Source organism: Propithecus coquereli, unplaced genomic scaffold (genome assembly GCF_000956105.1).
Source record: "Propithecus coquereli isolate 6110/MARCELLA unplaced genomic scaffold, Pcoq_1.0 Scaffold221, whole genome shotgun sequence".
Classification (NCBI taxonomy): domain Eukaryota; kingdom Metazoa; phylum Chordata; class Mammalia; order Primates; family Indriidae; genus Propithecus; species Propithecus coquereli.
In genome coordinates, this window is record NW_012147301.1 from 686,686 (window position 1) to 701,625 (window position 14,940).

The window sequence follows — 14,940 nt, forward strand, 5'->3', positions numbered from 1 at the left end:
GAATGACCACAGATCTAAGATTATCTCTGGGGACCTTCAACAAGAATCCTTTGATCATTTCCAGAGAAGCAGTTGAGCTGTGGGGGATGAGGAGGGGTAGCACACTGTCACAGTGCTAAGAGGCCAGAGCTAAGCACTCCTTTTCCCCCTAGGCTGCCGCCACCCAACACGTAGAATCAGCAGCCACTGAGTTGAACAAAATCCTGAAGGCCAAATACCCAACGGAGATAATCATTGCAACCAGGTCAGTCTTCCTTCGGCTCTCATCCTTTGGGGTGTTTTTTCCCCTCATGGGCTGTTCCCAGGTCAGATATGGTGTTCATTTTGATAGTTTAGGGTGTTGAGGCCAAGGAAAGTATATATTTATCTTCCAAATCAGACTTCTCCCAACTCGAACCTACTGAATGGAAAGTTTAGAAAGAAAGATGAAATTGAGGATCCTGCTGCTCCAAAAAGACAAAATTGCAAGCCAGAGATTTTGAAGGAGGGTTACAGAAGGGAAACAACATTCTAGACCATTCAAGAGCATAACTTAGCTCCCTGCAGTACAGACACCTTGTTTTCCATCTTTGACACCAGGAAAGGTCTTTGTAGTATCTATCTATAGCTGTTCTCTCATAATCTGAGTAACATATTCTCCCCTTCTAAACACGTGGGTTATTTGTTCCTTCTGGGAGTTCTTTGCAGGGGGTGTTCCTGCACAGTCTACCACACTGTCCTCTGAGAAACACTCCCCACAGGGAGAGTGCTCCCAATGTCATTATGTTTGTACTAAATTAGCTGGGCCCTTGAATGATAGCTGATTGACCGGAGGTGAAAATCTGACCCAAGTTGGACCAAGTGAATTGTCTTTTATGGAAATTCAGAATTAGTACTAAGAAACGCTGGTCAAACTCAGGTACTTGACTTGAGAAGTGGCGTGAAACTGGACTGAAGTGCAGATGGAGCATATTTCACCATATGTACAAAAGAAGCAGAGAGGGAAAGGGGCCTGGGGGAGAAGGAGAGAGAGGGGGGCAGGAGAGATAAAGAAACAGAGAGGAGGAGGAGAAAGATGGAGACTGATGACATTATAAGAAAGAAGGGCTCTGGACCTCAGGACCCATGTCACAACATGCCATCTATCTTATCTTTCCAGATTCCTGTGTTCAGCAGTGGAAGATTTTGTGGTTGATATTGTGAAGGCCTGGGGTCGGATAAAACAAAACAATACAGCAATAGAGTCTGTGATTTTGAAAGTAAGCTTCCATTCCTTTTGTGTTATTCTTTTTGTGGGGCCAAGGGCCCCTTTTTGACAAAAGCAAATGTGCCTTTCACTGGGAATTGTAAAAGAAAGGCAAGGAGGGGCAGCTGGCAAGCCTCCCTGATGGGGAATGTCCAGCTTCATCAAACTTCCATCTTTTGCCAAATGAAGAATGGCCCTATGCGTGCATATACACATGCCACGTACCTAAGCATATGACTAGCATCTGCCCACAACTAGACATAAGTGTACACCAAACATATATTCACGTGGTTGTATACAACATGCTTGAAAATGTGTACATACAGATACACACTAGAAACATGCCCATATTCACCTCTATAACAACAGTAACACTTATATGGCACTTACTCTGTGCCAGAGACTATTCTGAGTGCTTTTAATGTATTAATTTATTTAATCCTCATGACTGCCCTAGAATATAGAGGCACAGAGAGGTTAAGTAGCTTGCCTCAGCTCACAAACCATTAAGTGATAGAACTGGGAATCAAAGCCTTAAATCTTGTAGCAGATGTAGGTCCCCAAACCTAGCCGCGCACAAAGGCAGACCCAAGCACCCATGCAGAGGCACATCCACATTCATAGGAGCGTGCCCATGAAAACGCCAGTCTAGAAACATTTATCTTTCCTCAAGTTTGCCATGTTACACATTATTTTACAGGCCAGTCTGAGATGAGAAAAACCTGGCAATATGCGTTGATGCCAGGGCTGCTCAGAAACAAATGACATGTATTTGATCCCCTAACACCCTTTGGTTATGTCATCGCATCTACCCAACAACTTTTTTCCCCACATACTTCATCTCCCAATATGTGCTTTCTATGCTCAGTGTTCCTGGCCAACCCCTCCCCTCTCCACCCCTCCCCATACCACCCCCGCTCCTCATTCTGCTCTCTCAAACACTGGTCCCTCATAACAATGTCCCATCTCCTTCCTCACTGTACAGAGTGACATAATGTATGATAAGCTCAGTGTCCTGATTGATGTCCTGGCTGAGGAGTCAGCAGCTACCTCTGCTGAGAAGAGCGCAGACAGCAGCAAGGCAGATGGAAAGCCCTTCGTTCCTCAAATAGACCACATAACCAAGTGCAAGTTGGAGCTGGCCACAAAGGCCCAGAATCTCCAGAAATCCTTGAAACTCATCATATTCCAAGTTGAGCAAGGTGAGGTGACCAGGCTTGTAGTGACTTAAGTAGGGGAAAGAGAAGGTTCTGGTGGATGTTTTACTGGTCTCCCTCACTCTGGGTTTGCTATCTGACTCCACTACCAAAACTTGACTAGATTCTGCATGCATATTGCATCCAAAGTCAGTGCTCACGCTGCTGATTTGAGAAGCCTCAGTCCTGATAAACTGCCCCATTGGCTTCTCCTACCTCCCAGGCCCCCAACTCTTGCTACTCACTTATTTTTGGAACCAACATTCATTCTAAACAAGGACGGATGCTAAGTGGCCTGGCTCAAAGCTCCGTCAGCATCCACCAGCAGCCATGGAATTTTTTTCTACCTGCTCCTGTTTCTTTCCAACCACCAAACCCGTGACTATTTTAGAAATAAAATGGTGTTCATCTTTGCATGACTTGCACAGTATTAATCAGGCACAATGACCCTGACAGTGGTCCTGATGGTTCTAGCATTGATTGCTATTGCCCGGAACTCTTGATAGTCTGCAAACTTTCCAACTCAGTATGAAAACTCCTTCAACTCCCCAACTTCTTCATTTAACTTTTTGGTGACCGCTTCTTCCCAAAAATGCTTCATTGACAAACCGAAGGTAGCGTAAGACTAAGTGTATTCTAACTGAGTTACTGAAATTAAGCAGAAGTCCCATGCAGCAAGGAAGTCCCTTTGTCTGGCCTTTGACTTTTAGCCAGGGTATCTTGCCCTGCCTCAATATCTTTAAGTACATCAGCCAAGTTTTCAAGAAATAAAGGAGATCTCCCTTCTGCACTGTGGAAGAATTAGTCAGTTTGCCTATATTTCTAAAGTTTCCAAGTAGTAGAGATCAGATTAATCTGATGTAGCCATAACTCTATCACAACCAACCCTCAGTCTGCTCCATCAACACATATGTTAGATTTAGAGGTGCAGCTTCTGGCGATGGGACAGAGAAAGGCACCCCTGGTAGGGTAGAGATTGAACCCAAGTTTTAGTACAAGCGAGCACCTGAGTCATACGACATATAGGCTAGTGAAAGGAAAGAGACTTTTCAAATGTTCTGGGGATGGGTAAGACAATTGAGTGAAAGAGTGGCATGGGCCCAGAGGCTCAATTCTGGACAACAGCCACGTCAATAAATGAACTAATAGAATGGAGGTAGAAGAGCAGAGGGTTTCCCACCCTGATTCCCCTCATCCCCAGCCCCAAGTTTCTATTCACAACCACATGTACTGGGTGACAGAAAAAGAATATTCAGTGTAACAGAGAAAGCTCAGGCGTGAATATGAACACACGGCAGCAACACTGTAAGGAAGCTGGGACTACAAACAGACCGTGGAGGAGAGGTTATGGTCAAATGGGAGTCTCTATCATCTCCTCACACACTGACTGGCATTATCTAAGAAAAATAGATGCTCAATACATGTTTAATAAATGTAATCAATCCTCTCTCCCTCTCTTCTTCCTCCCTTTCTCCTTCCATCCTTCCTTCCTTTCTCCTTCTCTCTCTCCTTTCCTTCCTTCTTTCCCTCCTTCCTCCCACTTTTTCTCTATAGTTCTGGATGAGGAAAGCAGACAGACAATATCTGTTAAGAACTTTGCTTCAACTTTCTTCCTGGAAGATGACTCAGAGGATATTAACTGGACGAGCCCAAGACACCGTAAGGACCTTTCTCTTCTCTTACTCTAGCCTTCATCACTGTTGCCTAGTTCCCAAAGAATAAATATTTGTTTTTCATGCATACTCTTTTAGCCATAATCCTGCAGTGGATGCCTCTCCCTCTTTCCCAGAAATCCACACTATAAGATCCCATGCCAACGTCCAGAGTAATGACTCCATTAGGAACTTTGAAAAGGCTGTCCTGATGAAGCCCAAGATTTGTAGCTGTTTTCACTGCCAGCAAGCAAGCAGCCCATCCCAACCTTACTATTCTCTTAGTGGGAGTCCCTATTCATCCAAGAGGCTCCCTTTTTCGCATGAGAACCCTGAATGTTATCTAGGAGAAGATCATTGAGCTTGACCATGTCCCACAGAGAAAATAGGATGAAATATAAGTGGGGGGAAAGGGCTTTTTTTGTTTGCATCTGACACCAAGGTGATGTTTTTTGTGTCCAGGTTCTTGTCGTGGCACTCTATCTTCTATATTTTCTCTCAAAAGTGAGGACCTAGATAACCTCAACTTGCAATACCTACATTTTACACCGGAAACTATGTAAGTATTTAACACTTATGTCACCTCTTAATGGCTTCGTCCTGTTTCTGGTTAAGAGCATAATCTCAAGATACCCAAAGTCAAATCCTGACTGTACTTACTTAGTTGTGTGACATATGCAAGTGACTCAATCAGAGTGAGCCTTAGTTTCCTCACATGTAGAATGAAGTAATTGTAGAATTTGCCACATATATTTATTGCATTTATTGAGTTTATATATGAAATGTGCTTGCATTGAGCAGAAATTGGCAACCATAGTTAAGTGTTGTATGTGTTAACAGATATCATCGTTATTATTGTGATAAACACTTAATAAATGTTAGTTGTTATTTCAGAGGACTTGTTTTTCTACTGTTCCCTTGAACAGTAAATGATTTAAGATTACTAAAAAGTAAATGGTCATTAGGGGACTGGATAGTAAATCTAAGGACATCTGTCTCACCAGTCCTACCTTTTTAGAATATTCCCAGCAGCCAAGTTCTGCCACATTCACTCATTTTGAGTTCCATTAAGAAGATCAGTTTGGACATCCAAACTGGTTTGTGCTCTGGAGTTAGAGAAACTCCAATTTCTGGACTGTGGTTGAGAGAGGCAAATCTCGAGAGATAAAGGAAGGGTCAATTTAGAAATAAAAAGTAATCTCTGATTAAATACCTAAACTGTACCTACTTTCAGTTTCTCAAATGAAGGACACAGCTAGCAATTATTTATGTTTTCTTGACTAATTTATTTAGGAAAAAAATTCATATTCCTATCTCCAACCCCTAACTCCCCTCCACTTCACCATTGGCTTAAGGTTATATCTGAGGTTTCATGGATCTACCCAATAAATTTTGATCAATAGTGTGCTGGCAAGTATTTAAAAACCAGCTCTCTGGGGGGAAAAAAGCCCTGATTTATTTCTGGTGAAAACCCTCCCACCATGGCCTATTTCAAGCTACTAATATAATGTCCTTAAATGCGAAGTTGGAAAGAGATGTGCATAATCAGTTTACATGAGCTAGCATGAACTGGCTCTAGCACACTGCTGGTTTTGATGTTGACACCCTAGATGGATGTGGGAGACTTGAAAAATGGCTTGACTTTTTTTGTTGTGTACATATCTGCCGTCTTTTATCAGTCCTTCCCCCAAAATGCACAGTCACTTTGCCCTTTGATGTCAGACATCACTGAAAGCAGTAGTGCAGACTTAACTCTCATGACACATTTGTATTTGGGATACTCAAAAGTTCTTTATGGGAATAAGCCAATGACTCTACTTCCCTTTATCATATGTAGAAAAAATGCAGGCCACTCATATATGAAGCCTCCAAAAATGACTAAGATTATGAATGCAGCTTCTTTACCATGAGTCCTAAACCCACTGAAGCTTCCCAACTGGCTGGGCGCTCTCTCTTACAGTTAACAAGCTGGTTGTTAACACAATAGGACACCTATATGTGCTTCTCAAGAACATTATGGTTAGTGCTCAATGTGGAGGAGGCCTTCCCTCAGTGATTTTCCATCATACGGATTAATCTGCATGCCCAATGATAGCAGCACTTCTTTCCTGCACCAATGTTTGTCCTTTTCCTTGGCTAATTTCAGACGCTTCAAAGAAAAATGTGTCATGAACAACTACTTTGGAATTGGACTGGATGCTAAAATTTCTCTGGATTTCAACACCAGAAGAAATGAACACCCAGGACAATACAAGTAAGGAAAAGAAATTCCCCTCCCTACATGCAAACACACAATCACAATACATATATGTATTCCTGCATTCCCTCTCAGACAAGCAACAGAAAGAAAGAGATGCTTTGGAAGTGAAATGCATTCATGCCAAGACTAGCCTACTGGGACAGCTTGCCCCAAATATTGGGCCAGTCTGTGATGACTGCACTGGCATCCTGAGCTGCCTTCATAGTCTAGACCTGTGGATTGCTGTGTAAACATAGATACCTGTGTTACTATTATTAACAACAGATTACATTGACTCTATTCAGCAAATCACCCATCTTTGTTCTGTCTGTGAGAGCGTAACCAGATCTTAGGAGTGGCTTCAGGTCTGTTTTTGCTTGGCAAGGCTTCAGAGCATCAAAGATCCCCCTATTGGTTCCTGGTATTCCTAACCTGATTCCCCTGGACCCATTGATTTTACCCCATCCAGTGTTGGCCTGCTTGGCTCCTTCTGGTACTTTTGTACTATAGACATGACCTAAGGCAGCCTCAGAGTTCTTGTGGTAAATTGGAACTATAAGTAAAAAGATTCATGCCACCCCCACCCTACCCCTGCCACTGCCACTAGAACTTCTTTCTTAGAGCAGGCCTGGGCTGAGGAACAGGTACTTTATCAGATACGTGATTTGCAAAAATTTTCTCCCAGTCCGTTGCTTGTCTTTTCATCTTCTTAGTGGTGTCTTTTGAAGTACAAAAGTTGAATTTTGATGAGGTCCAATTGATCAATTTTTTTCTTTATTGACCACAGTTTTGGTGCCAGATCTAAGAAATCTTTGCCTAACTCAAGGGCTTAACAATTTTCTACTAAGTTTTCTTGTAAAATTTTTATTGTTTTAGCACTTACATTTAATTCTATGATCTACTTTGAGTTAATTTTTATTTATGGTGTGAGGTAAGGATCTAAGTTTATCATTTTTACATGTGGATATTCAATTATCCAAGCATCATTTTTTACAAAATCTATCCTTTCCCCAGTGAATTGTGTTGGTACCTTTGTTGAAAATCAATTTACCACAAATGTAAGGGTTTATTTCTGGACTCTCAGTTCCATTCCATTGATTTATGTGTCTATCCTATGCAAGTACCACACTTTCTCGATAACTGTAGCTTTATAGTAATTTTTGAAATTTGGAGATGAAAGTCCTCCAACTTTATTGTTTAGAATTGTTTTGGTTGTTCTAGATGCTTTGTATTTCCATATAATTAAACCCCTGTTTTTATAGATGATGAAACTAAGGTGCCCAGAGAACTTATGGTTTTAAAGAGAGTCTAAATAATTTTGTGTTAGACTTCTTACATTTCAAAACTTATTCCCTGTGGTGGCTCATTTCTGTGGCTCTACTTTACAAGTTCATAGTAAACTATATCCAGCCTTTGTAGTAATTGTATACTCCCTACCTGTATTTGTCAGAGATCCTACAGTCAGCAGGACCCTGTCCTTCCCACCTCCACCCCAAGTCTCCTAATATCCTTACCTATCTCATATTTTTCTCCACTTGCTCTTTCTCTAAAATCTCCCTACTAAGTTTAGTTCTGTTCTATGGTACTAAATTAAGTATTTAATATACAAGTCTGGTGTTTGGAAAGGCCCTCCAATTTGCCAGAAAAGTTGCTGCTTCAAAAAAAATTAGTCTAAGCATCAGATATTTCAAATTAAATTGATTCCAAGCAGCTAAAATTTTGTGCTCCTGGAATGACACTGCCAGTAGCTGGTTTGTATCAGCCAGCTATGCTCACAGCTTTTTATGAGCATTGCTTTCTGATAATGGCATGTTTCTTCCAAATCTGGACTAATATCAGTAGCAAGGAGAAGTGGAAAATTTATCTATTGATAGGATGCTGAGGCTTCAGTTGGGACCAGGAACACATTTCCATAAGTATTTTCATGGGAATACCAGTTACACTATCCTAGCAGCCCCTCTTGTGTCCTCTTGAAACCATTCAGCATTACTCCGCTCTAAATAAGAAGGCACTTGAGAAAAAAGATGGTTTCCCTTCCCGTCTTCCCCATCCATTTATCTTTATATTATTCGCCCTCACGCTATCTTTCTCTACCCTTATCTCCCCACAGTAGCCGCCTTAAGAACAAGATGTGGTATGGCCTTCTGGGAAGCAAGGAACTTCTGCAGCGCTCTTACAGGAAACTGGAAGAACGCGTGCACCTGGAGGTTAGTGGAAAAGGGGGTGGCCCTTCCTGGGCACGGAGAAAGGGAATTTCATGGCCTTGGGAATGAATCAACTTTCACCTATGTCCTTGGTTCTTCCTGAGTTTTAACTCTGTTATCCTCACTCACAGCTCACAGGAGGATGGCATGGAGATAGATTTCCATTTTAGGGATAAGAAAATGATAGCATGAAGAGAAGATAGAGCCCCTTCCCCATCTTTGTAAATGTCCCTTTATATTGGCACATGAAGATCTAGCCAACGAGAGCTACTCTTTTCTTTCAGTGTGATGGAGAAGCCATCTCCTTGCCAAACCTGCAAGGCATTGTAGTGCTCAACATTACCAGCTATGCCGGAGGTGTCAACTTCTGGGGAGGCAACACAGCAACCACAGTGAGTGTGGAACAAATAACAGGGAGGGAGAAAGGCACGATCCCACTGAGGTCTCTCAGAAAGGGGTGTTGGATTGTCTGGAAGGGGAAGTGGACAACTGGGGAAGAGGACATGGGCTGGAAATCTTTATTAGCAGCAGCCAAATGATCAGTTTTTTAGGCAACTACTATCCCAGAGCACAAAAATCAACCAAAGGCTTCAAGATTAGGTCAACTCTTAGGTGTTGCCTAGACTTGAAATTTTCCACTCCTTAGGCCTGACAGATCCTTTAAAGGCTACCAAGGCCATGCTTTTTTATCCAAGGAATCTGTTAATAAAATCCTCTGGGAGACTGACCCATGACCTCTGAGCTCATCCAAGAAGGCCATGAGGCCAATAAAACTGGCCTTGAGGATTTATGATGCTGGATTGGACAAGGAGGGAACTGGCTAAGAGTTGTGATCTCCAAAGGGACTAAGAGTTGTTATCTCAGTATCCTTTTCCAGATTGGCTTCCTGACCTTATCTTTTCGCCCTTTAATAATGCAGTTTTTCCACTCTTCTTGAGCTAGAAAAATTCTTGCTAAGAGCCTTCAAAGTATACCTACTTGTTATAGACAAAGTATGGTTTCTCAAGGGTGGGAAATGTGACACAATTCTTTCTCCTCAGGAATATGAGGCTCCTGCAATAGATGATGGGAAGCTGGAGGTAGTGGCAATCTTTGGTTCTGTGCAGATGGCAATGTCCCGAATCATCAACCTGCATCATCATCGCATTGCCCAGGTATGCAGGGGCTGGGTGGGCATGAGGAAGGTGATGACTTTTTTGGTTGCAGCCCAGGATATGGAGTAGTCCCAAGAATTAACTGGCTATAAGAGTGCTGGGATAGAGGGAGCAGGTTATCTGGTGGACAGCAAGGTGTTGGGCTGAAGTTAGAGACAGAGGTGGCAGGGACTGATGGAGCGAAAAGCCCATAGGAAACAGGTGTTTCTCCCTGGGACAATCTGATTCATGTCCTTGCCAGCGCTACTTCAGATACACATTCAGGCTGTAACTGTGAGATTATCAGATTGGTCTATAGCAGTTGCGTCATTTTTCTCTCCCATTCTCCCTCATCTTCTCTGGCAGTGCCAGGAGGTGATGATAACCATTGATGGTGAAGAAGGTATCCCAGTGCAAGTGGATGGGGAAGCCTGGGTTCAGAAGCCAGGTCTTATCAAGATTAGATACAAGAATGCTGCCCAGATGCTGACAAGAGATCGGGTAAGAGGGGAAAGGCTCATCCTGGGCTCCTACACTGCCTCATCCATAGCTGTCACTTGAGTACTGAAAATTTCCAGTCAAGCAGAATTCCTCAAAGGGAGGTCTGCATGCCCCTTGCATCAGAGTCACCTGAGGTGCTGGTTATAAATGCACATTCCTGGGCCCCACACCAGATCCACTTAACAGAATGGGGATGAGTAGTTCCCAGGAATCTGCATTTGTAAACAAGTGCCTCAAGACATTCTGATATATACTGACATTTGCAAACCACTGTCCAAGAGAGTGAGACAAGGTGCTTCCTCCCATGGTTTTGGGTAAGGTCATCTTCTTCTCGCACTGCACAGAGAGCCAAAGGCCTCAGGTGGTTATGGAAAAATCTGCTCCTTCAACAACAGATTCTATGTTGAATATGGTCTTTAGGTTCCTGTACGGTTCCTTAAAATGCTGCATTCATAAATGTTATCCGCTTCAGCTAAACCTTCTAAAGCTTAGAAAGGAGCCATTATTGATCAGATTGAATATCTGCTTGGAGGCTGTCTTGCACTCTGACCTGTGAACAGTCCAAAGAAACAGTAATAGGGAGGGGTGAGGAAGTCCACTTATAAACTGCCTACTTTTTGATAGGCACTTCACATTTCTCTCTTGTAGGTCCTCCCAACAATCCTGTAAGATGGACACACTGATCCCCATTTAACAGATGAGGAAAATGAGGACCAGGGAGGTTAAATAATTTGCTAACAGTCACACAACTAGTAAATGACAGAGGCATGATTCAAAATTAAATTAGATATGTTCTGATTTTAAACTACATCACAACATATTGCCTAGATTTGGCAAAGGAGGGAACATGAAAAGTGCTCCACTATTTTATCAGTCATGATGCCCTCATAAAGGAGCTTCTGGAAGGCAGGCATCTGTCTGATCCAAGCATGGTATCCCAACACCCAGCATACTGACAACAACAAAATCTAAAAGTGCCTAGTCCAAAAGAGACATTGAATAAAATGATGGATAGATGTATAGGTGTATATATTGGTATATGGGGGAATGGAGGCCCTCTTTCCCCTTTACCCACTCTACCTACACACTGACAAACATCTGACTCATAGACAGATCTGTCACATACCCTCTTCAATACAGCAATCATTAGGATCTGCCACTATATTCATTTCCAGGACTTTGAGAACTCAATGAAAATGTGGGAATGCAAGCATACTGAAATTCAAGCTGCCCCTCAACCCAAGCTGGACTCCCAGGAATCTCAAGATAGCCTCTCTGATGAAGAGTATGCCCAGATGCAGCATTTAGCTCAGCTTGCAGAAAATCTCATCAGCAGGTAAGTTGAGTGGCCTACATACAGGGCTGGGAATCCCAAGGAGGGATATGGAGAAGAAGCCAATTTGTGTCTATTAGTTACTGGGGAGCCCAGCCTCAGAAAGGAATTGTGCCTAGAGCTCTGAAGATTTACTGGGACCCTGACAATCCTGGCAGGAAAAATTCTTTGTACTCAGCAATAAGCCAGCTTTCACATCTCCCAGCAGGCCCAGAGATGGATTTGGATCTCCTCCTGCTGCCCGTGATCCAACAGGACTAAGAATGTTTATCCTTGCCCTTAAATATCAGAAGGGCCTTGGAGTTCCTAGAGTCTGATGCCCTCCTCTATTCTAGCCTCCTGCCCTCCCCAAGTTCCCAGTATCTAGATTCAAGTGAGACAAGGATGGATGGATGAATGGATGGATGGATGGATAAAGTTAAATACCTAGAGAATAGCAAAAACGCTTTATGGCATAGGTGGCTACCTAAAGAAGAGCAGAAACAACAGAAGGGAGTAAAGAGTCCAAGTCAGGAATCCAGGGCTTTCATTTCAGCCCTTATCCCAACCCTCACCAGCACCCCAGGCCAGAAGTCCTTCAGAATTCTGATTCATCTATCTGTCCTTTATTTATTACAGACTTAACGACCTGAGCAAGGTCCACCAGCATGTGTCTGTCCTCATGGATTCTGTGAATTCCAGTGCTAACGTCCTGAATGATGTATTTTATGGTCAAGACAGTGGCAGTGAGACAGGTGCAGCTTCCTGTACTCCCATTAAGGTAAGGGGGGAAGGGGCAGATGAAGGAAAGCAGTCAAACCACATAGAAAAGGCGATGGAAGGGAAGGAAGGGGAGCCAGAGGCTAGATGGAGAAACTGGGCAAATGATATGGCAGGAAACTGATGGATAGAGTAGACAGCAAGGCAGGCATCCCTTGACTTGTTACAGGTCCAAGTGGCTACTGGGGGAAATCCCACATCAGATATTATCAACCTGAGAGGTAGCCCTCTTCTTGGTAGCCATTCACCACACCAGCCTCAGGGGGAGAAATGGACAATGAATAGAAAGAAACATGGCCTTGGCTCTTCCTCATCCCAGGTGAATCCCTGTATAACCTGATAAAGTGACACCTGTCATTGGAACCAGAGCACCTGGGTGCCTTGGTTTCCCTCTTGAGAGAAGGGTCCAGATCAGGAAGGGCACTTAATATTAAATGTGCCATCCCATGACTTTATCCACTGCCAGAAGATTTAAGTGATGCTTTTAAAAAGTAACTTCAGTCATAGGAGAAAGGTGCAATAAGGTCGGGGCCTGATCTTAGCTGGAAGAGGCCTGGAGCTCCAAGAAGACAGATGGTAGGGCCTAGCTCCACCTGTCATGGGAAAGGTGGTTTTAGCCTAGGGACAACAAGTAACCTCAAATTTACTCTGTGGTTCACATATTTCCTATTTTCCCATACCCACTGCAACCAATCAATGATGCCAAAAGCCAAGTTGTGCTGTGCCACTTCATAGGACACACCAATACAACTGTACCAGTAGTTGACAGCTGGCATCGGTTCTGATTGATTGGTTCCTATGCTGTATTAGTTGTGCTATATTTTGAATATTACTTTTTCACCTATAGCCACATCCTAATAGTTTGCTCCTACTTTCCCATGGAGAAGCCAGCTGCATGCTTACTAACCAACAACTCCTCTGTCTTTGTCCTTTCCCTTCCTTTCTTTTCCTTTCTTCTCCTCTCAGACTATAAGCAGAAATGATGCAGTAGATGTTACATTTAGTCTTAAAGGGCTCTACGATGACACCAAAGCTTTCCTGGATGAAAACTTGGTGAGTGCAGGGGGTTGGAGCATGGGAGGGCAAAATTTCCCAACTGAAGATGGTCACAGTCTGTGCTTGGTTCTAGAGCACTGGAGACATGTGGGAGCATTTTGGCCAGGTACTTGCCTGACAGTCCCTACCGTGTCACCCGGGATTATTGTTGATTGTATCACTTCATGGGTTATGCTAATCCATAGGGACTACCATAGGCTTGAAAGAAAGTCTCAACCTCTCCTTTGGCAAATGTCTCTTGGGTCCAGATCAGGCCAATCAAAAGTAGGGTATCCTCATCATACCTGATACAGCTGCAGTAGAAAAGAGGGAGCTCTTTTAAACTACTCTGTACCTCCCAAGTTTCTACATATCTCTTTCACCATGTGAGAAGGTGGTATGGAATAGTGGGAAAATTTGGGGAACTCTGGGTTCAAATCCCAAATCGGCCAGTTACTAGCTTTATTAGTTTTCTAAGGCTGCCATAACAAAGTACCAAGAACTGGTGACTCAAAACAACAAAAATTTATTGTCTCACAGTTCTGGAAGCTAGAAGTCCAAAATCAAGGTATCAGCAGGACCATGCTGCCTCTGAACACTGTAATAGAATCCTTCCTTACCTCTTCCTAGCTTCGGGGGGTTCCTTGGCTTATAAATGCATCACTCCAATCCTCTCTCTTTACGTGATGTTCTCCCTGTGTCTCTGTCTTCACATGGCCATCTTCTTATAAGGACACAAGTCATATTGGATTGAGGCCTACCCTATCCAGTATGACCTCAACTTAACAACTAATTATATCTGCAATGACCCTATTTCCAAATAAGGTCACATTCTGAGGTACTGGGGATTAGGTCTTCAACATATATATTTTTAGGGGGGACATAATTCAACCCATAACACTAGCTGTGTGAAGTAGCTTCACCTCTCTGGGTCTTAGTTTCCATATCTACAAAATAGGAATTATAATCCCTATCTCTCCAGCTTGTTGTGAGGATTAAACAAACTATTAAATGCCTATCAGTGCCTAGCAGATAGTAGCAGCTTGATAGATGGTAGCTTTTATTAGAGCTAGGGAGGATGGACTGAGGCTCCATTTGGGGGCTACAAGACTAGTTGCATATTTCCCAGGATGCAAAGCCCACAGGCACACTTGGTGAGTGTGCTCTGATGAGGTGACTAATCACAATCACCCTGCTTTGGGGCTGGCTGCTTAGGCCCTGAGGCAGGTGCTGTGCTTGCCTCTCATCTAATTAAGGCTTATTTGAAGAGGGGCTTCTGAGTTGATATTGCGAGAAGAGCATCCATTTCCTCTTTTCATTTGCACATTTAATTGGCACACTGCACAGGAGGCAGAGTGGCTAAGGCAATCAGGCCAGGCTGTCCCAGCATCTGAGCCCCAAGCTAAAGTCTTTCAGCTTTACACAACAGCAACAGAAGTACCTTCTATATATAGGGAGAGTTCAATGGCCTTGCAGCAGGAAAATTGAGAGTTTGGTCTCTTGTTGCCACTCAGCCTTTCTCTTTTTTTTTTTTATTTCAGCATATTATGGGGTACAGATGTTTAGGTTACGTGTGTTGCCCTTGGTTCCCCCCCACCAAGTCTGTGTTTCAAATATGTCCATCCTTCGGGTAGTGCGCATTGCACTCCTTGTGTATACAAAT

General features: G+C 43.2%; 1 protein-coding gene across 1 annotated transcript in view; it reads left to right on the forward strand.

The window, feature by feature from the left end:
* Positions 1–14,940, forward strand: part of DGKK (diacylglycerol kinase, kappa) — a 116,324-nt gene that overhangs the window by 94,874 nt on the left and 6,510 nt on the right. The window contains exons 13-25 of the mRNA XM_012644854.1: positions 153–244; positions 1,139–1,238; positions 2,211–2,427; positions 3,976–4,080; positions 4,536–4,632; positions 6,220–6,327; positions 8,423–8,519; positions 8,801–8,908; positions 9,557–9,670; positions 10,016–10,150; positions 11,326–11,486; positions 12,102–12,243; positions 13,209–13,295. Coding sequence (XP_012500308.1) covers positions 153–244; positions 1,139–1,238; positions 2,211–2,427; positions 3,976–4,080; positions 4,536–4,632; positions 6,220–6,327; positions 8,423–8,519; positions 8,801–8,908; positions 9,557–9,670; positions 10,016–10,150; positions 11,326–11,486; positions 12,102–12,243; positions 13,209–13,295 — 1,563 coding nt within the window. The remainder of the gene's footprint in view (positions 1–152; positions 245–1,138; positions 1,239–2,210; positions 2,428–3,975; positions 4,081–4,535; positions 4,633–6,219; positions 6,328–8,422; positions 8,520–8,800; positions 8,909–9,556; positions 9,671–10,015; positions 10,151–11,325; positions 11,487–12,101; positions 12,244–13,208; positions 13,296–14,940) is intronic.